The sequence below is a fragment of the Aethalodelphis obliquidens genome, unplaced genomic scaffold (genome assembly GCF_003676395.1).
Source record: "Aethalodelphis obliquidens isolate GAN/ISIS:26980383/991018 unplaced genomic scaffold, ASM367639v1 scaffold48, whole genome shotgun sequence".
In the NCBI taxonomy this organism is placed as follows: domain Eukaryota; kingdom Metazoa; phylum Chordata; class Mammalia; order Artiodactyla; family Delphinidae; genus Aethalodelphis; species Aethalodelphis obliquidens.
This window is the reverse complement of record NW_020837992.1, coordinates 10,778,104-10,798,539: the sequence shown is the minus strand read 5'-3', so window position 1 is coordinate 10,798,539 and position 20,436 is coordinate 10,778,104. Positions and strand designations below refer to the sequence as shown.

Genomic DNA, 20,436 nt, shown 5'->3' with positions numbered 1-20,436 from the left:
ATTACTAGTTTAGCTGGTAGACTAGAAAAGAGAAAGGTGTAAGTAACCGAACAATTTCATATTCTGTAAAGAAAGAAATGTCTCTTTGAATGACTGATATCAAATCAGAGATTTGATATCCAAATTTGTACCAAGCAAATTGTCAGAAAAGTATTCAGAAATACATAATAAACTCCAATATTTAGGTTCATGACTATAACTCTAACATTAAAAACAGTCTGAAAGGGCTTCCCTGGTGGCGCAGTGCTTGGGAGTCCGCCTGCTGATGCAGGGGACACGGGTTCGTGCCCCGGTCCGGGAGGATCCCACATGCCGCGGAGCGGCTGGGCCCGCGAGCCATGGCCGCTGAGCCTGCGCGTCCGGAGCCTGGAGAGGCCACAACAGTGAGAGGCCCGCGTACCACAAAAAAAAAAAAAAAAAAAAAAAAAACAGTCTGAAAAAGGCAAAAGAGGTTAAAATTCATATCACCTTACCATTCCTAAGTTCCAATTTGATATTTAATGTGCTTTATTAACTCACAAAGAGTGAAAACACACAGACGTCCTGAAGAACATGTTCTGACACTGTAACATGATTTTCTCCAGGAGTCTTCAAAAAACATCTTTAGTAATGTCCAATATAATAGTGTTTAAAGATAATCATGATAGAAATTTACTCCTCAAATAAAGTTGACTCAGTTTCCTAAAGTTCTGGTTTATTTTTTCAAAACTTTGGTATATTCTGTTCTTATGTCCTTGAATCCTAAAAATATTTTAGTTTAGATTTAATTTCGATTTCAATTCAACAAACATTGATTGCGTGCCTACTAGGCACTCGATTAGAGAAATAGCATGTCAGTCCCACATACTTACATCGTCTATGTCGGTGCCAAGCAGAGACCGAGAGCTTAAGTCCAGACCTTGAAGCTGGAGTCGTGCTACTTCAAGCTCAAGTGTAAGGTGTTCCGTGTGTTTCTTTTCTGCCGCCAACTTGGACTCCATCTCTGCTGTCACACTTGTCAGCTTCTGCTGCCACTGTTCATTTTCTGACAAATACTGCTTCCTGAGACAGTCAAGCTCTTCCCTTGCAGAACTTAGTAACCGTTCGAGTTCTTCGATTTCCTTATTTTTCGTAATCCCTTGACTTTCAATTTTCTCTTCTAGCTTCTTGAAGGACTGCAGGTACATCTGACAGACGGTCTCAAGTTCTTCAACGCTCCTCACCGGGGCAGAGGGGATTTCTTTCTCAGTCAGATTCTCCTCCTCCAGACTACTGCAAGAGACCTTCTCTACACTGGACTGGTTTGCCAAAACAGTCCTGTCTAAATTATTCAAAAGGGATGTTTCTCCCATATGCTCTAAAAGATCTTTGTAAAAAGAGGATTCTATTGCATTACCAGGGCTGTCAGTCACACCAGAGAGTGACAAGGACAGAAAATGCTTCTCCCCGGATCCTGGCATCACCTCCTTTACCAAGTCACCTTGAGAGTTTCTCAGACTCATGGACAAGACTGAATTTTCAGCCTTTAACGTGTCAATGTAGGACTGTAGCTCTGACATCTTAGAGCTCATCTGGCAGTGCTGATCGTGCAAAATTTTGTGTTCACTCTGTAAAGATGAGAATTTCTCCTGTAATTCAGCAAAGTGCATGCGAACTTCTTTGTTTGACACTGTCAAGTGCTCATAGGAATTACTGTCGTCCAAAGGATTTAAGGACACAGACGTCTGCTCATCTTGCTGTTCACCAAATTCACTTTCTGGCGTTTCTTTCACGAACTCACCTTGGAGAAGTCCATTTTCGTCATTTAATATTTTAACCTCATTTACTAGTTTCCCTACCTCTTCTGCCATTTTGCTAGTTGCTGTGACACATTCTGATCTTGAGTCGTTCAGCTCAGATATGAGTTCAAGCTTTTCCACCTGCAATGCCTCACACATCTTCTCTAACTCGTCCAGCTTGTTCATTGCCGTCTGTAGAGAGCACTGCAGGTGGGCATTGTCCTGCTGACTTGTTGACAACTCGTGAAGCACCGAAATGTATTTTTCCTCTGGATCTATTTCAAAGTTTCCAAGGCCGCTAATATCTTGTGACTGAGTGCCTCGTTGCACATCTCCAGTTTCTAATTCTCCTCCAATTTGTAATTCGTGCTGTAGGTACTCCTCCTTCTCACTCTCCTGAAGTTTTAATTCCATGTTTCTCACTTTAGTTTCTACTTGTGCCAGTTGCGCATTGTAACTGTCTAGAGAAGCATCTTTAACTTCAAGGTCCATCGGAAGTTGAACGTGACGTGTATTTATTATCTTCCTCTCTGCTACTTTCACAGAGTCTTGAATTGGTTCCAATTCTAGATGCTGATGCTCATGTTTCGTCTTCATTAATTCCATCAGGTGCTCCTTCTCTTGTAATAAGGCATTAACTTCCTGTTGCATCTTACTTTGTTCTTCCTTTAAAGTCATGATTTCTTGCTTTAAGCTGTCAGCCTCCCTCTTGGAATTGCTTTGGATATCTGTAACCTCAGATCTCAGGGCTTGCTGCACTGTCTCCAACTCTAGTATTAAACTCTGGTTTCTTTCCTCAGCTAATGCTAATTGTGATACAAATGCTTGGTGTTCCCTTGCAAATGTTTCCTTTAGCTGTCCCAATTCATTTTTTCTATCTTCACAAACACTCGTGCATTCATTCAGCAAGCATTCTAATTTAGAGTTCTTTTCCTGCTCTGCTTTATATTTTTCACTAAGATCCCGAAATGCATTTCCTGTTTCTTCACATCTTTGGAGCAAAGTAAGTCTTTCTTGTTTGTACTGGTCAGATAACTCTGAAATGCTTTTGTCTCTTTCATCTATACAGTTTGAAAAACTCTCAGTTTTCTGGAGCAAGTTCATCTTCTCTTGGGTTAAGGTTGCATTAATTTCCTTGAGAGTCCCATTCTCTTGGGTCAGCTCTTCAATGTCCTTTTTATCAAGAGAAATGATGGAACTCATTTCCTTTTTCTCCAAGCTCAGAGTTTCAGACAAAAGTTGTAGCTCCTTTAGAGATTCCTGAAGTAAATGGTTGCTCTTTTTTAATTCTTGAATCTCTGCCTGCTCAGTTTCTAACTTTTCATTCAAAAGTTGCAACTCTCTTTCCTTGCTCTCCAAGGCAGCTAAAGTTTCAACAACAACATTCTGATGAACAGAAGTATCTTCTTGTAACTTACTAATTCGTTGACTTGTTTCAGCCACAAAACTTTGATGCATCTGTTCTGCTTTCATGAGATTTTCTTCAATTTCTCCTTTGATTTGCACCAATTCTTCACACTGCTTTTGCAGATCTGAGTTCATCTGCTTTTGAGACTCTAATGAAAATTCAAGAGAAACGACTCTGTTTTGTAACATGGATGAGCTTTTAGGACTTTGGTCTGTTTCTAAATGGCATTCGCTCCTTTCTGAAGGCACGCTTTCTTGTTCTTCAATTATATTTGCAAAGGTATTATTCACTGCAGACTGCTGTTCAAATGCCAAAAGACTTCTCTGATGAGACTCATTTGTCACCGCAGAGGAATCTCTGGATTTTAGCAGACCCCTGAGGCTCTCAGATTCAGCATGCAAGTCTTGGTAACGCTGGTTTTTGTCCATTATTTCACTTGACAGTGACTGAAGCTTATCTTCTAGATCTTCAACTTGCCCAGTAAGCTGAGAAATTTTCAAACACATATTTTCTATTTCCTTCTCATGTTTCTGATCTGAGAACTCGGCTTTCTGTTGTAGTTCTCCATACGCTTGCTTCTGTGTCTCTGCCTCTGCAGTCTTGCTGTCTATCACATTGTGAAGGTTCCTGATCTCGACATTTAGATTTTCTCTTTCCATCTCCAATGTTCTTACCCTCTCATTGTATTCGTGACTTTTTATTTGTTGTGTCTTAAGACAGGTTTCCAAGTGATTAATTTTACTCTGCAAGCTTTCCTTTTCTGATTCCATCTGATTTAAAAGTTGTTCATTTTCACTTTTCCAGCGAGAAAACAGAGTTTTCTCTTCTTTCAGTTCTTCATATTCTTTCTTCTTTAATTCCAAAGCACTCAATAAAGCTTCGGACTCTCTCTCTGTTTGGCTTAACTTTTCATTCAGTTGTTCGATGTGATGTTCCCTTTTCTTCAAAAGGTCTTGAGAACAATCTCGCTGCTTTTCCAGATCAGCCAGGGCAAGCTTCAGTTTCTCTAAAGTCAAGGAATTCTCTTGCTGATTTATTTTTTCTTGAAGATCTCTTAACATGGTTTCCTGAGAAGTATTCTTAGCTATTAAAAAAGATACTTTTTTAAGTTGTCATGATTTTAATAAATATTTATTCTACAAGAATTCTAAACTCTCAAAAAAAAAACCCAAACAAACTAACAGCTTCTCAAGTCCTGTACAAACTGGCATTATTGCCTGCATACCTCCTTGAAAATAGATCGCCTGGTAATTATCTAAGCTTATATAAAGACAATGGAAAATGGTCCCTTTCAGGATGGCAGTACATTTGTTTATCTCCTTTCTCAGCAGCTTAAGAAAGTGTTGTTGTATAAAATACCAAGGGATTATTTTCCTAAGCACATGAAACTTTCTTTTATTCTTTTTCCTTGTATGTGTTTATGCCCTTTGGAAATACTTATTCAAGGAGAGAAAAGTGTGACAAGAGCAGCACTAAAATGGAAATATCTCAGGAATACTATGGAGTATTCCAGATTTCTCAAAAAAGTAAATAACTTCTTCGCCACTTTAGCCAAAAAATCCATAGGATCAGGCATAAGTACTAGAGTATAAAGTGCTACAGGGAATTATACTCAATATTTTGTAATAACTTATAAGGGGAAAAAATCTGAAAAAGTATATGTGTGTGTGTGTGTGTGTGTGTGTGTATGTGTGTGTGTATAAAACACAGTCACTGGGCTTCCCTGGTGGCACAATGGTTGAGAGTCTGCCTGCGGATGCAGGGGACGCGGGTTCGTGCCCCAGTCCGGGAAGATCCCGCATGCCGCGGAGTGGCTGGGCCCGTGAGCCATGGCTGCTGAGCTTGTGTGTCCAGAGCCTGTGCTCCACAACGGGAGAGGCCACAACAGTGAGAGGCCCGCGTACAGCAAAAAAAAAAAAAACAAAAAAAACCCAAAAAAAAAACAGTCACTGTGCTGTACCACCTGAAACTGACATGTAAATCAACTATACTTCAACTAATATATATATATATATATATCTTAATAGTATATGATGCTATATGTTAGTAACTCTCGAGGCCTACGTGTGAGTATCACTGGGAAGCAATATCCCCCCACATCCCGGCCCCTCACAGTGAGGGTGGTGCCTGTGAAGATGAGAATCATCAGGAAGATGTCACAAACTCCATTACCACCTGTCCTCTGCCTAAAAACTCCCCTCTGCCCACTGGCCCCTGCTAGTTGAGAATAACCACACTGCTTTCATTCAACAATGATAGGAAGGCTTCCCAAGTATGTTGAGGAAGAATAAAAGTTGTGAATCTCAATAGTAGATGAAAAAGGTAGCATGTATTATAAACTCAGATGTAACTAGAAATCATTCCTATTTTTAGCCCCCTAATCTCAGTCTACATACTGAGAGTGGAAGGCTGGTGGAGATAGCGCCACAAGGGATATCAGTCCACTTCGCGTGTGAGGACCTCAAATAATGATACTGGTGACCAACACTGAAAAACGCCCTAACCCTTTCTTTTCCTATAGTTTTCTTTAAAAAAAGCTGAAGATTGACATTTCTACCTCCTGCCATGGAAAAATTGAAAGCTGTCTTAGGGAGACTGGAATTTAAAAAAGAAAACAGTCACAGAGAAGTGTGACACCCATTACACAAGTCAGGTTAAAAGAAATCCAAGATGTGCAAATACCTCAGGGGAGAACATAAATGTAAGGAAAGACTCATTCACATTTATATATACATAAATGTGAAACGAACAGTGGATTCATTTGGTGTATACAGCATCATTCTATGGCTATACAGAGAATAAGGAAATAAAATCATTCAGTCAAGTAAGCCATCCCAAAACAATGGTCACTAAGGGCTGGGAAAACATGCATTTAACATAGGATTTTCCATTATAAGGGAAATGGTGATGGGTGAGAAGATGCGCCGTCTGGATGTAACTAACAAACACACTTGAGACACAAAATAGCACTCTGAGGCGAGAGACAGCCCCAACAATTTACTTTTGTCTGGAAAATATTTACCCTTCTGGTTTCAAAGTGCTGAAAACCAGGCATCTGGGGACTCAGTGTGTTCCAATAAAAAAAAAAAAAAGTCCAACTATCACTCTGGAAACGAAAAAGTGGAAAAGCAAAAACTTTTTCCACATCAACTGCAGACATCTCTCTGGGAGAAGATATGGAAAAATTCAAAGAAGCTTCTAATGATATCCATCCTCCCTCATGGGAACATTAGCCTAGAGAAAGAACTCAAAAACGCTACATTTACTCACCCCTCATTTCTTCTGCAAAGTTCTGGCTCTGACTCAAACGCTGCTTGGCCTTCTTCAGTTCTTCCTCCAGGTGGCAAACTTCTCTGGCCCTTTGCTCAGACTGACTCTTAAGGAGGCTGTTTTCCCTCTTCATTTCCTAAAGCACAGGTTTAGTTAGTTATCACCCAAGCAGATGCTCAAGCAACTTAGGACTTCTGCCTTGGTGAGGATCCCTAATGGGACTGTGTGTGTATCTCACTAGGGGAGGAATCACACTTTCCCTTTGAGCAATGAAGTTACATAGTTTTACTTCAATAAAATGATTTTATAAATAGAAGTCAAAAGCACAGAATCCAAAACGGATGATAATCTTTTTACTTCGAGAAATATATTTTTTGAACTTTCTGGATGTCCCTGTGGTTGTGAAAGTGTTCGTTCATAAGGAAAAGCCTATTTACAAGCTCCCCCAAAACACAAATGCTCCAAGTCCCCATCACACCTGAATGATCAAATATATCTTTGCGGGCTTCCCTGGTGGCGCAGTGGTTGAGAGTCCGCCTGCCGATGCAGGGGACGCGGGTTCGTGCCCTGGTCCGAGAGGATCCCACATGCCGCGGAGCGGCTCGGCCCGTGAACCATGGCCGCTGAGCCTGCGCGTCCGGAGCCTGTGCTCCGCAGCGGGAGAGGCCACAACAGTGAGAGGCCCGCGTACCGCAAAAACCAACAAACAAAAACAAACAAACAAAAAAAACCAAAAAAAGTATATATATATATATATATATATATACACACACACACACACACATATATATTTGCAAAGTTCTTGAGGTGCTAACGAACCAAAAAATTCACGTGACAAATTTTGATGTTTCGTTATAAAACCATCTTAAGGTTCACTGTTATGGGAATGTCTTTATGAGTAAAATTACCTTTAATAAATGTTCATTAAGAAAGTCTGCAATGTAAAGATGTTGGAATGGGCATTATGAAAGATGCAGCTACAAGTTAAGAGAGTCTCTGCCCCCAGGACCAGGTACCCGCCAGTGGGGGACGATGCAATACCAATCACTTAATACACACCAAGATGCACTACATCCTCAAGAGAGATGAAGTGTCCTATGGGAAATCAGAGGGCTGGAGCATGGAAGAATTAATTCTAGGTGGACGAATCTGAGATTTCACAGTGAAGAAAGGTCCTTTGGGTACCTGATTAAATGAAGGACCCATGCATCGATGTGCCAGAGTAGCAGAGACACATACGCAGCCCCATACTATTTTCTAGGGAGATCTGTCTATTTTTCTGAGTCTTAAAATGAAGCAATATTTTCATGCTGAATAAAAATGCTTCTTATTAACCACATGACTTGCATAATAAATATTATAAATCCTCTATCCATATTCCTCAACCTGCTGTTCAACCTTCAATGATATTACAGCTGATAAGTATTTCAACCTATATTATATGCCACCCTCTGGACCACTGGGAATTGGCATATATCATTACAAACTGACAGAATCAAGCAACTCCCATCCTTGGTGGTGGTGGGTGGGGGGGGGTGTGATTCATAAGCCTGACTTTAAAACACACACACACACACTTAAAAAATATCCCTCTGAAAAGCTGAAAAGTAGGGGAAATTTTTTAATCTTAAAGAAACAATTAAGACCTATCCTCCAAAACCCTACTGCACTGTTGGAAAACAGATGGCCCTGGCAATTCAGTGCTGGAAGTCTGCCTTCAATTATCAGTCTGGTTACTACCAGCAGATGGGTACCAACGTAGCAAAGCCAAATTCAAGAAGAGGGAGAATCTGGCTGGTAGAAAGTACTTGAAAACTTGCTGCCAGCTGCTGTGCTCATGTATATATGTTCATTTCATCATCAAAATAAGACAGAGTCCGTTGTAGTTATATTTCTGTCTCCTTTGTCCTGATCCTACCTCCCTTCCGTGAGCTCAACTGACAAGCTATCAAATTAAGAGGTCAACCAGAACTAAAAGCCCGCTCCGGGCTTCCCTGGTGGCGCAGTGGTTGGGAGTCCGCCTGCCAGTGCAGGGGACAAGGGTTCGAGCCCTGGTCCGGGAGGATCCCACATGCCGCAGAGCGGCTGGGCCCATGTGCCGCAACTACTGAGCCTGCGCTCTGGAGCCCATGAGCCACAACTAGTGAGGCCCGCGCGTCTGGAGCCTGTGTTCCGCAGCAGGAGAGGCCACGGCAATGGGAGGCCCACGCACCGCAACAAAGAGTAGCCCCTGCTCTCTGCAACTAGAGAGGGCCCGTGGGCAGCAACGGGGACCCAACGCAGCCAAAAATAAATAAATAAATAAATAAAATTAAAAAAAAAAAAAAAAAGCCCGCTCCAACTCATCTCAAGACTGACATTCATACCAGTCATTGTGAAATTCTGCAAAGAATGATCACTGAAGTGCAATGATGTTACTGACTTAAACTAGCATCATTCAACTAGAGAATCTATAATCGCTTGTTTGCTCTTCAGACTCCAAAATAATCCCCACTCAAATGAGATCACAGATGTGAAAGGAAAAATACCTTAACGTACTTTAACAAGGGTAATGGAGCATTGTCAGTAGTGTTTCTTCCTAAAATTTAACAGCAGCTAGATGTGTGTGATCAATGCTAAGATCAGCTAAGTGAGCTCAACATAAGAGAGTAACTAGAATGCAACCATCTGAGTTGACTTAGCATTTTTATTTTGCAACTTATGTTTTTTACCCTAAAAAAAAATCATCAAATCAAATGGCACCTACATCTAGAGGCGTGACAAGAAAGCTGACAAGACACTGTATGCAAAGCTGGGTGCATCCCAGTAGGAGGAAGGAAGGTGAAAAGGAGGAGAAGAGGTAGGGAGGGACCCCAGGAGGGAGGGTGCAACTTATGTTTATGCGTCTGTTCGTCTCTATCCATGTCTGTGTATAACTGGAGACATTTAAATGAATACTAAGCTCAATGAAAAGATTAACAAGTCTTTGTCTATTCTGGCAGTAGTTCCATAAATACTTCTTTCAAATGAAGGAATGTTCAGCCAGTCCTGAGACCCAGCAGGCTTATCATGCTATGGCTATGGCCAACCCAAGAATTTTAAAAAGCCAGAATTCAGAAAATGAACATCTGAAAATGGAGCTGTAGGCTGCCACCCATCAGCAATTCGTTTTCTGCACAGCTTACAGCCACTTAGGACTTGACTGGGTGGCTCACTGCCAACGATGCGTTAAGCATACAAGGATATATTCTCCTAGGCAGCTCTTGCAACCTCACATGATTTGCAGAGTTGGGCACTCGTCTGGAAAAACACAAGAAAAAACCCTATAACCACAAGCCAGCCTTAGAGCTTAGCGAGCAATTCCAGCCAGATCAACTTTGGTTTAGGAGCAACCAGGGAAGCATCATTTCCTAGGACCAGACAAAACAAATTTCAGTTAGTGTGTGGCATTTCATGATCCCATCCATGAATGAAGCTTAATACGTCCCCTGCTGGGTGAAGTCTATATGGCGAACCAGGGATGGATGCAAAGGATGTGTTTTTCCCCTTCCACCTCATCATTCTTGCCTGCCAGACCAGGCCCCTTAGCGGACCCTGTTGTAATACAGGTCCCCACGCTCAGGAAGGTCCCCAAGCAAGTGTTCCCTCATCTTGGCTGTCAAATGATGGTATATGATCGCCTAACCCCAATGCTATGGAGCTGGCACTGGATGCTGGGTGAGCAGCTTATCTAAACCTTCCATTCACTTTGATACTAAATGCTAACTTTACCCTTGATTGGGCCATTACATCACATTTCCACTACTGATAATTTCTCACTGTGAGCAGCATATTAGTTTGCTAAACATGGACAAGGAAAATTTCAGTACAACTGTCTCATTTTTTTGGCATCCAAAACCTATAAGCGTGCTAAACTTGTTTGTACTTATAATTAGGTACAGAAAGATACCCAGCACGATAAGACTAGAATGGGCTGCAATTTTATATGTGAAAAATCTCAAATGCTCTTTCCTTTGCCCATCCTTTCTGTGCCTATGGGTGAGAGCAAACAGTGGTAGCATCAAAAAGTTACAACAGTTGTGAAGACCAAAGAGCCCTTATGTGCTTGCTGGGCACGGATCTAAACATCTGACACACAATATTTAAGTTAATCATTAATGCAGCTCTGGAAGGTTAGTATTAGTCCCCATATGCAGATGAGGAAAGTCAGACTCAGAAATGGTAATCACTGTCCCCAGGTCACACAGCAGGGAGGTGGCAGAAAAGTGATGCAATTTCAGATCTCGTTCACTTTAAAGTCACCAAAATTTTACCTCGAAGCTATACCACCAGTCTAACTGGGTAAATTGCTTTTCTGATTCCAATCCCAATTCAAACTGCAAGAGCCAGCTACACCCTTTGAATTCTTGATATCATCCTCAAAAGAAGGCACACACACAAAAACGTAAGTTAAAGACAAATACTAAATGAATCCCCTGGCCCTGAGCTACACACCTCCAATGACTGCCCTCACTGGACACAGAAATCAATGAAATATTAAGTGCAACATGACGGGCATTTAGCTAGATTTCGTGGTGGACAGCTCCACAGCTGACAAACCAGGCCCTGCAGGGATGCATGCGTCTTCAGAAACACCTGCGAGAAATGTCCAGCCCACTATGGAGCCTTCGCCAAGCAAACCGTTTGCAAAGTGTTTGGACCCTCTTAACCAGTCGATCGATTTTACAAAATGTTTCCACCAGGCAGCCAGTGGAGTCGCGGGAGAGTTCCTGGCTGAAAGGGAAGCTCACAGAGGGAAGAGTTCAGTGCCAGTCTGCCTGTGGAAATGTTAGCAGAAGCATCTGTTGGTTGGTCCCCACTGGCCAAACGGCGAACATTTGTTTTGCTGAAACAAACGCTTTCATTTAAAAACGTTTGCTGATGAAACCGTCATCTGATATGAAGTTTTCTTCCACTCAGGTTTCTGGGGCTGTGGCCTCCTCTCTCCAGCAGTATTACCCCTCTGAGGCTATAGCTGCTTTAACAACCTCTTCTTTGCTACTGACAGACGTTCTGATTTTATAACCATAATACACTCCTTGAAGCTGAGGGGATAAATATATTTAGACTTGCCTCACCTGGATAAATCACTGTTCTTTACAGAGAACTTAAAAAACAAACAAACAAAAAAAACCGTACAATCTAAAAAGTAATTGCAGAATAGTTAAAAGATTAGTGAAAACAAATTCTTTCCTGTAACATTTGCTGGAAAAGAAACCTCCAATGTTCTGCGGTGCTTTTCCATAAAACTACAATGTAGATTTATGACTCTATTCATATTGTTTCAGTCTATTAACTGCCCCTAAATGGTTCTTAATTAAGCCCTTTAAAATAAACTCCAAGCAACTAAATATATTCAGAGAGAAGCAAATTAAAGTAAGTACGGGGACCTCCCTGTTGGCGCAGTGGTTGAGAATCCGCCTGCCAATGCAGGGGACACGGGTTCGAGCCCTGGTCCGGGAAGATCCCACATGCTGCGGAACAACTAAGCCCGTGTGCCACAACTCCTGAGCCTGCACTCTAGGGCCCACGAGCCACAACTACTGAGCCCGTGTGCCACAACTACCAAAGCCCGTGTGCTAGAGCCCATACTCCGCAACAAGAGAAGCCACCAAAATGAGAAGCCCGAGCAACGCGACGAAGAGTAGCCCCCGCTTGCCACAACTAGAGAAGGCCCGTATGCAGCAACAAAGACCCAACACAGCCATAAATAAATAAATAAATAAATAAAGTTAAGTACAGATAAAATCCTATCGGTAGAAGCAACATCAGGGTACGCCCAGTACTCCGTGCCATTGGGAAACCTCATCCACAATTTTGTATCGTTACCATGACTCTCCAGAGACACCGTCATGGGAATTTTCTGGTGATCAAGTGGTTAAGACTCCGTGCTTCCACTGCAGGAGGCGCGGGTTCGATCCCTGGTGGGGGAAGTAAGATCCCATATACCACGCAGCATGGTCAAAAAAAAAAACCAAAAAAACCCAGCAAAGACACCATCACCCATGCCTTGCACACACTCAACATGAAAGTTAATGTTGACTGCTGAAGCCAGAGTAATACAATTTACAATTACTTGAGGTTTTTATAACAATATTAAATCTAGAAACTCTTTATCTGTAAAAAATTTTATATTTAAGTCTATCACTTTGCACAAGGTTTTTAATATTTGATGATGCAAAAGCCAACCCTTGGAAAAGGGATTTAAATTATACCTCCCATCACCAGTTTTGTTTCTTTCCATTTAGAAAATCCCTTGCTTTCTTCCATCCTTCCACCTCACAGGTAGTCTAAAACAATCTTAAGAAAAAACAAAAGAGTAGTACATGGTCTTAATATAAGTCATGCTTTCCTATAATTGCTAGATGTATATTAGTAAGTTATATCAGAATAGAAAGTGAAAAAGAAAACCCCACATGTTCTATGTCATAGATTTTATACAAAACACTGTAATATATACTTCTGGCAAATTAAAAACAAAAATGTAGCTATAATAAACTACTAGAAAATGGTATAGAAATTCTTTAACCCTCCCACTTCCTCCTGTACAGAAGCTGACAAATACTCTTCTCTACCCCTCACTTACCTCACTGCTTCTCCTCAGCTCATTTTCCTTGGTCTGACTCGCCTGTAAGGTCTGTTCAGTTCTACTGAACTTTTCCTTAAACTCTTCCAATTTTTTTTCCAGCTGGTGCTTTACAGATGTGGCCTACAAGTAGAAAACAAAGCAAAGCTTCATTTTTCTTTACTTTTTAAATAACTATGTATTCTTAAAGAATAAAAAGGTCATGGAATATAATAATTGATATCATCTATTTTGGTTGAGACCCACTATACATATCAGCTTAATAAGGCCCTAGAAGTTGAACTTAAAATACCGTCATGTCAACCTGTGACATTACTTGGCAGCAGCATATGTTGATGGAAAAGGCTGGGTTTGAGGAGGAAGCCACAAGGAAAACAATTAACCACAAAAAAATAAAACAACTAAATAGTAATAAACTAATTTTAAAAAATGAGATAAGAAATAACAAAAATTGAGAAAACAAACTGGGAGAACACATTTGCAATAAATACAACAGAATAAAAACGATATTTCCAAAATACAACACATAAAGCATATCTATGGTTCAATATACAAAGAGGCAAGCCCATTTATAAAAAGACCAAAGGACAGAAACAGAAATGACAAAAGATACAAATGGCAAATCACCTTCTGAAAGAAATAACCTCAATGGTAATCAAGAAAGTGTGAATTGGGACTTCCCTGGTGGTCCAGTGGTAAAGAATCCGCCTTACAATGCAGAGGATGCGGGTTCGATCCCAGGTCAGGGAACTAAGATCCCACATGCTGCGGGGCAACTAAGCCCATGTGCCGCAACTACTGAGCTCGCGCCTCTCAACTAGAGCCCACGTGCCACAAACCACAGAGCCTACGTGCTTTGGAGCCCACGCGCCACAACTAGAGAAGAGAAAACCCGCGCTCCACAACTAGAGAGAAGCCCGTGCACCACAACGAAGAGCCCTCACGCCGCAATAAAGACCTGAGGCAGCCAAATAAATAAATATATATATTTTAAAAGTGTGAATTAAAACAATGATAAGATAACATTTTTCACTCCTTAGTTGGCAAAACTTTAAAAACCTGGACTACCTCCTATTAGGAGGATGGGAGGAAACAGGCCTCTCACAGCTGGTGTCAGGTGAACTGCTACGACTTTTCTGGAGGGCAATTTGGAAGTACCTATCACACGTGAGAACACATATGCCCTCGAGGCCATCAATGTCACATGTAGGAAGCTGTCCTACAGAAGCACCAGCAACACACATCTTCACCTGCCCAATGATACCACCAATGGTGCTACATGAACCTAAATACCCATCAGTAGGGGAATGACTAAATAAACTACAAAACATCCGATATAAACAAGGCTCAGACACTACCAACAGAATGCTTCCTTTTAAACCAAAAAAAAAAAAAAATTATACATTTGCGAATGTATATTTTTAAAAGTCTTGGAGGACATCCAATAAATAGTGCATAACAATTTATCCTGGCACAGGAAGATTTTTTTTCTTTTTTCCAAACTTGGACAGATGGATAGATAAAGGAATGACTCTATTAGAACTTCAGATGATCCCTTGTATGTAAGAGATATCAATAAATGTTGGCTGTCCGCATTTCACCTGCATTCCCCCATCCCCAGCTCCTCTGCTACTAGAAATCAACATGTCCTAGGCTGCTATATCTTACATTTGGGAATTAACCTGTATTTTTCATATGAGAACCTAATTGGTAAACCCTCACTTTTAGAAAATAAACAAACACTAAGAAAATAAGTATAACTCTGACAACAGGTGAATACCTGACATATTCAGCATAAAACTCTAAAATGTGTCACCCTCTCAGGGAAAATGGGTGAAGTCAAGAAAAGAATGAATTGGGAATTCCCTGGCGGTCCAGCAGTTAGGACTCTGCGCTTTCACTGCTGAGGGCCCATGTTCAATCCCCGGTTGGGGAACTAAAATCCCACAAGCCTCAGGGCGCAGCCAAAAAAAAAAAAAAGAAGAAAAGAATGAATGACCACATTCCACATTGCTTCTTCTGAGAGCATAAAGCTCTGGATATTTAGTGCTTCCGCATTGCAGATGGAGCAGGAAACTAAACAGACGAGACCCTGTCCTCATGGAAAGATCTGAGTGATGGAAGGAAGATAATATCTTTTTAAATTAATTAATTTATTTATTTTTGGCTGCATTGGGTCTTCGTTGCTGCACGCGGGCTTTCTTTTTAGTTGCGGTGAGCGGGGGGACTACTCTTCGTCGCAGTGCGTGGGCTTCTCATTGCGGTGGCTTCTCTTGTTGCGGAGCACAGGCTCTAGGCGCACGGGCTGCAGTAGTTGTAGCATGCGGACTCAGTAGTTGTGGCTCGCGGGCTGTAGAGCGCAGGCTCAGTAGTCGTGGTGCACGGGCTTAGTTGCTCCACGGCATGTGAGATCTTCCCCAGACCAGGGCTCGAACCCGTGTCCCCTGTATTGGCAGGCGGATTCTTAACCACTGCACCACCAGGGAAGCCCCAGAAGATAATATTTAAATAAACAAATAACTCTATTGTATGTCAGGTGATAGACTTTATGGAGAAAAATAAAGCAAGGTAAAGAAACAGAAAGTACCTGAGGGCAAGGGTCTATGTAGTGACCACGGGAAGATGTCATTCATAAGGTGACACTGGAGCAGCAAGTCTTCAGATAGTGAAGGCTCACACCCTACAGATCTGTCTGGGGATGGAGCACCCCCAAGAGCAAAGCCCAAAGCTGCCACTTGCTGGGTGTGTCCCCCCATGGCAAGGAGGCCACGTGGACAGGTAAGCAAAGGGAGAGTAGGAGATGGGGTGAGTGGGTAAGGTGGTGGGAAGGCCACCTAGGCTCCTGCATACATTTGGAATGACCTGACTCTTACTCTGAGAAATGGGGAGTAACTGCAGACTTCTGAGCAGAGGAGTGACATGATCTGACCTATACTTGAAAAGACTCCCTCTGGCTGCTGATTGAAAACACACTGTGAGGAGGAAGGGTGGAAGCAGGGAGACCAGTTAGGATGCTGGTACAGAAACCCAGGTGAGAGATGATGTGTCTTAGACCACATATAGAGCTGGAGATGGTGAAAGCAGTCAGATCCAGTATAAAACATAAAGACAGAGCAGTCAGGTTTATTCTTAGCAGGGAGGTATGTGGCACATGAAAGGTTTCTGGGGTAGCCAACAAGATTCTATCCTCTGACATATATAATGGTCACAAGAGAGGCATGCCTTATAGTAATTTATTGTTGTACATTTGTTCTATATAGATTTTGTGTTCTAACCCACAAAAAAGTTTATACTATTCATATAATACACACATATACTCATGCATGAAAATATACATATGCACAGATATACACAAATACACATGCACACACGTGTGTGTGTGTGTGTGTGTGTGAATAAATAAAGGTAGCGCCAGCAGAGTTTTAATGGATTACTTTGAGGTGTTGAGAGGAAAAGAGGAGGTGAAGATGACACTGAGGTTTTAGCCTGAGCGATGTGAAGAATGGAATTGCTATTTACTGGGACAAGGAAGACTAAGCAAAGAACAAGTCTGAAAAAAGTTGGAGTTCCATTAATAACATGTTTCAAGTGTGAGATGCCTATTACGTGTGTGACTGGAAATATCAGATGCACACCCACAAGTCTGAAATTCAGACCAGACATCCAGGCTGGAGATATAAACATGGATGTCATCGTCACATGGATGACACAGAAAGCCATAAAAGCAGATGAGATCATTTGTGCAGGGAGTGTTAAATAAGTAAATTATAATTTTCAGTGCTTTGACTATTTGGAAGCATAAATACTTGGGATAGCTCCCAGCTGGTGGCATGACCAAGAACCACTGGAATATCAGAGACGCCCACAGACCTTCAGATCTGAGATCCTCACTCACTGCACTCCTTCTCTAAACAAGAAAACCCAGACCCAGAAAGGTTCAGTTTGCTCTCCACTTTGATACGTAAGGAAAGTGAGGATAGAGCTTTTTTTTTCTTTCTTTAAAGGTATCATATGTCCGCTGTGGTACAGAAATGACATGTATTAAAAAGGGGATGGGGAGGTTAAGGAGGAGGGAGAAATCAGTTAGCACCCTACTTTATCCAGTTCAGCCTGGAGGATGTTGTGCATGTTCTTGGCTTGCTGTAGCTCCTGGGTGAGCTTGGCTTTCATCTGAGTGAACTCTTGGTCCAGGGTTTGGAAGGAACGCTGTTGACGGGAGAGCTCCTAAAAAGCAAAAGACAAATGCATCAAACTGATGCTGGTTAACAAGGGAGATCCTAGGGCGAGACCCATTCTTCCCCCAAGCAATGCTCTTCTGTAAGAGCAGAAGATTATGGGAGCCGGTCTGCGACTACCTGATGATTGATATAGGCAGCCTTAGCACGGGTCCCAGGCATCAGATCCGGGTCTCTGAGCGGAAGAGGAAGGAGTCTGCCAGGAGAACACATGGAAACTGGCCTGTTCCCGCCTCATCCCCGACTTAAATGAATCACCTCTGTTCTGAATTATCCAGGGGCAAAAGAGTAGAGCCGAGCTGTAGCCGGTCACAACTCGGTTGAGAAATCAACACACTCAAAAATGGAGTTTAAAATGTCAAATAGCTTATGCCACTGACCATTGAGAATGACAGGAAGGAAATGCCACCAATTAACTTGGATAATCACACAGGGACACCAGGTTAACATTCCCAGTCACTCTCATTGAAAGACTATAGACCCATTTCAAGGCTAACTCACCTGAAACTGATACCAAGCCTTATGCAAGGGCATCTTCAGCCCTAATTTGTCTGCCAACTTCATTCCCCTCCCCATCAATTACCTTCCTAATGTATTTGCCAACCCACAGCCTTTAAATACACCTGCTGAATGTAATACAATTTCCTTTAGAACACAGAGTGTTTGAAATAAGAAATACAATCCTTTCCTACTTGGTGTCAAATTTCAAACAAATCAGAAAATGTGGATAAAAAAGAACATTCTAAGTCCCTTCTCCAGTCAAAAACTAAAAGATGGAAAAGTGTGAAGGAAAATATAGTGCCTTTTCCGCACAAAGCATTTCCCGTCTAGTGGAACATCCCAAATAATGACAGACACTCCTCTTTTCAAATGATCAAACTAGGAAATGCCGACAAGAGCCTTCTGGACAAACTCCTCATGAATCCATTTACCTTACCTCTTGGAACTCTTTTTCTTTTTCCTTGATTTTCTGTTCCAGAGAACATCTGGCACTTTCTGCATTTTGACGCTGACAACTCAAATCTTCAGTCAATTTTTTCAGTTTTTGCTCCAAAGCAATACACTAACAACAAATTAAGACACTCAGTACAAAACAAAAATTCTTGGAAAGAAGCAAACATTCTGAATTTTAGAAAAATTAGTCCCATGATCTGGTTCAAGTTTAACATAGTGTTTTGACATTTTTATTTCATAAAAAGTTGGGTTTAAAACAATTAGTCAAGTACCAAAACCACTACAATTATTTTAGCACACATAAAATTATATTTGGGAAATATTAGCAAGGATGTAAAGCATTAGACCATTTAAATAAATACTTCATAACTTGTGCCATGAAAAAAGAAATCAGCATGTCTGAATAATGATTTTTTGTTTTTGCTTTTTTTTTTAGAAGATGTTGGGGGTAGGAGTTTATTTATTTATTTTTGCTGTGTTGGGCCTTCATTTCTGTGCGAGGGCTTTCTCTGGTTGTGACAAGTGGGGGCCACTCTTCATGGCGGTGCACGGGCCTCTCACTATCGCGGGCTCTCTTGCTGCGGAGCACAGGCTCCAGACGCGCAGGCTCAGTACTTGTGGCTCACGGGCCTAGGTGCTCCGCGGCATGTGGCATCCTCCCAGACCAGGCTCGAACCCATGTCCCCTAGCATTAGCAGGCAGACTCTCAACCACTGTGCCACCAGGGAAGCCCTCACCTAATGTTTTGTTGCACGGGAATGAGAGGTTAAAATGCAGTGATGTTGGGCTTCCCTGGTGGCGCAGTGGTTGAGAGTCTGCCTGCCGATACAGGGCACACGGGTTTGTGCCCCGGTCCGGGAGGATCCCACATGCCGCGGAGCACCTGCGCCCGTGAGCCATGGCCGCTGGGCCTGCGCGTCCGGAGCCTGTTGCTCCGCAACGGGAGAGGCCACAACAGTGAGAGGCCCGCGTACCGCAAAAAAAAAAAAAAAAAAAAAAAAAGCAGTGATGTTGCCCTGCGTAATTTAGAGGCTATAAAATAACCAGAGGGTACCCATTATCCTCATGTGATAGTGTTTTTCAAGCACAACAGATTTTGTGGGAAACTTAAATATTAATATGCATCTTTCCACAATGCTCCTACTATGCCATTTTAAATATCTGGAGGTTCACAGCACTCCAAAGAATATCACAATGGGTTTTAACCAAGCTGCCAAAGGCAACACGAAGAACATGCATTTGCCCTTTTACATAGCCATTTATCTTTTTTTTTAATTGAAGTATAGTTGATTTACAATGTTGTGTTAGTTTCAGGTGTACAGCAAAGTGATTCGGTTACACACACATATGTTCTTTTTCAGATTCTTTTTCATTATAGGTTATTACAAGATATTGAATATAGTTCCCTGTGCCTTACAGTAGGTCCTTACTGTTTACCTATTTTATATATAGTAGTGTATATCTGTTAATCGCAGTTTATCCCTCCTCCCACTCTCCCCTTTATAACCATAAATTTGTTTTCTATGTCTGTGAGTCTGTTTCTGTTTTGTAAGCAGGTTCATTTGTATCATTTTTTAGATTCCACATATAAGTGATATCAGGTGATATTTGTCTTTCACTGTCTGATTTACTTCACTTAGTATGATAAGCCCTAGGTCCATCTATGTGGCTGCAAATGGCAGTATTTCATTCTTTTCTATGCATAGCCAGTTATCTCTAAAATAATTTTTAAAACATGAACTACATCAAAATTTAGGATGCTCTTCTAAAATTAAATCTTCAAGTGTTAAAACCCATTCCTCTGATGCTTGCCTGTGGTGTTCAAATCCTTGAACTGCCCTACAAAGCAACTCTAACTTCCCAGGAAAGAATGAGAACAACTCACATTAGTGGGGGAGAAGTCCTGTTCCAAAAGAAATGTGCCCCAGTTTGGCAAATCTCTCCACTAATGTATTTCTCTGAGACTCATTATAGTCCGATTTAGAACTATTAGAACTATTAGAAATTTAACAGAAAATTCAGAGGAAAAGAAAACATTATGTAAGACTTTCCTGGAAGACCAGACACCAACTATTAACTAACCAAAGATGAAAAGATAAAGCTGGTCTGATTTTGCAAATATCATAACTTTAAAATACTGGATTCAAAAAGTAAAATATTGAGCAGTTGTTCAAATTAATCCACTGCTTTGAACATTAAGACACCTTT

At 41.5% G+C, this 20,436-nt stretch overlaps 1 protein-coding gene across 4 annotated transcripts in view; it reads right to left on the bottom strand.

The window, feature by feature from the left end:
* CENPF (centromere protein F) overlaps nt 1–20,436 on the bottom strand; it is a 61,241-nt gene that overhangs the window by 19,986 nt on the left and 20,819 nt on the right. For all 4 annotated transcript variants that reach the window (XM_027082983.1, XM_027082980.1, XM_027082981.1 and 1 more), the window contains exons 8-12: nt 18,212–18,337; nt 17,135–17,263; nt 13,040–13,162; nt 6,436–6,571; nt 852–4,249 (exon numbers count right to left, since the gene is read on the bottom strand). In XM_027082983.1, coding sequence (XP_026938784.1) covers nt 852–4,249; nt 6,436–6,571; nt 13,040–13,162; nt 17,135–17,263; nt 18,212–18,337 — 3,912 coding nt within the window. The remainder of the gene's footprint in view (nt 1–851; nt 4,250–6,435; nt 6,572–13,039; nt 13,163–17,134; nt 17,264–18,211; nt 18,338–20,436) is intronic.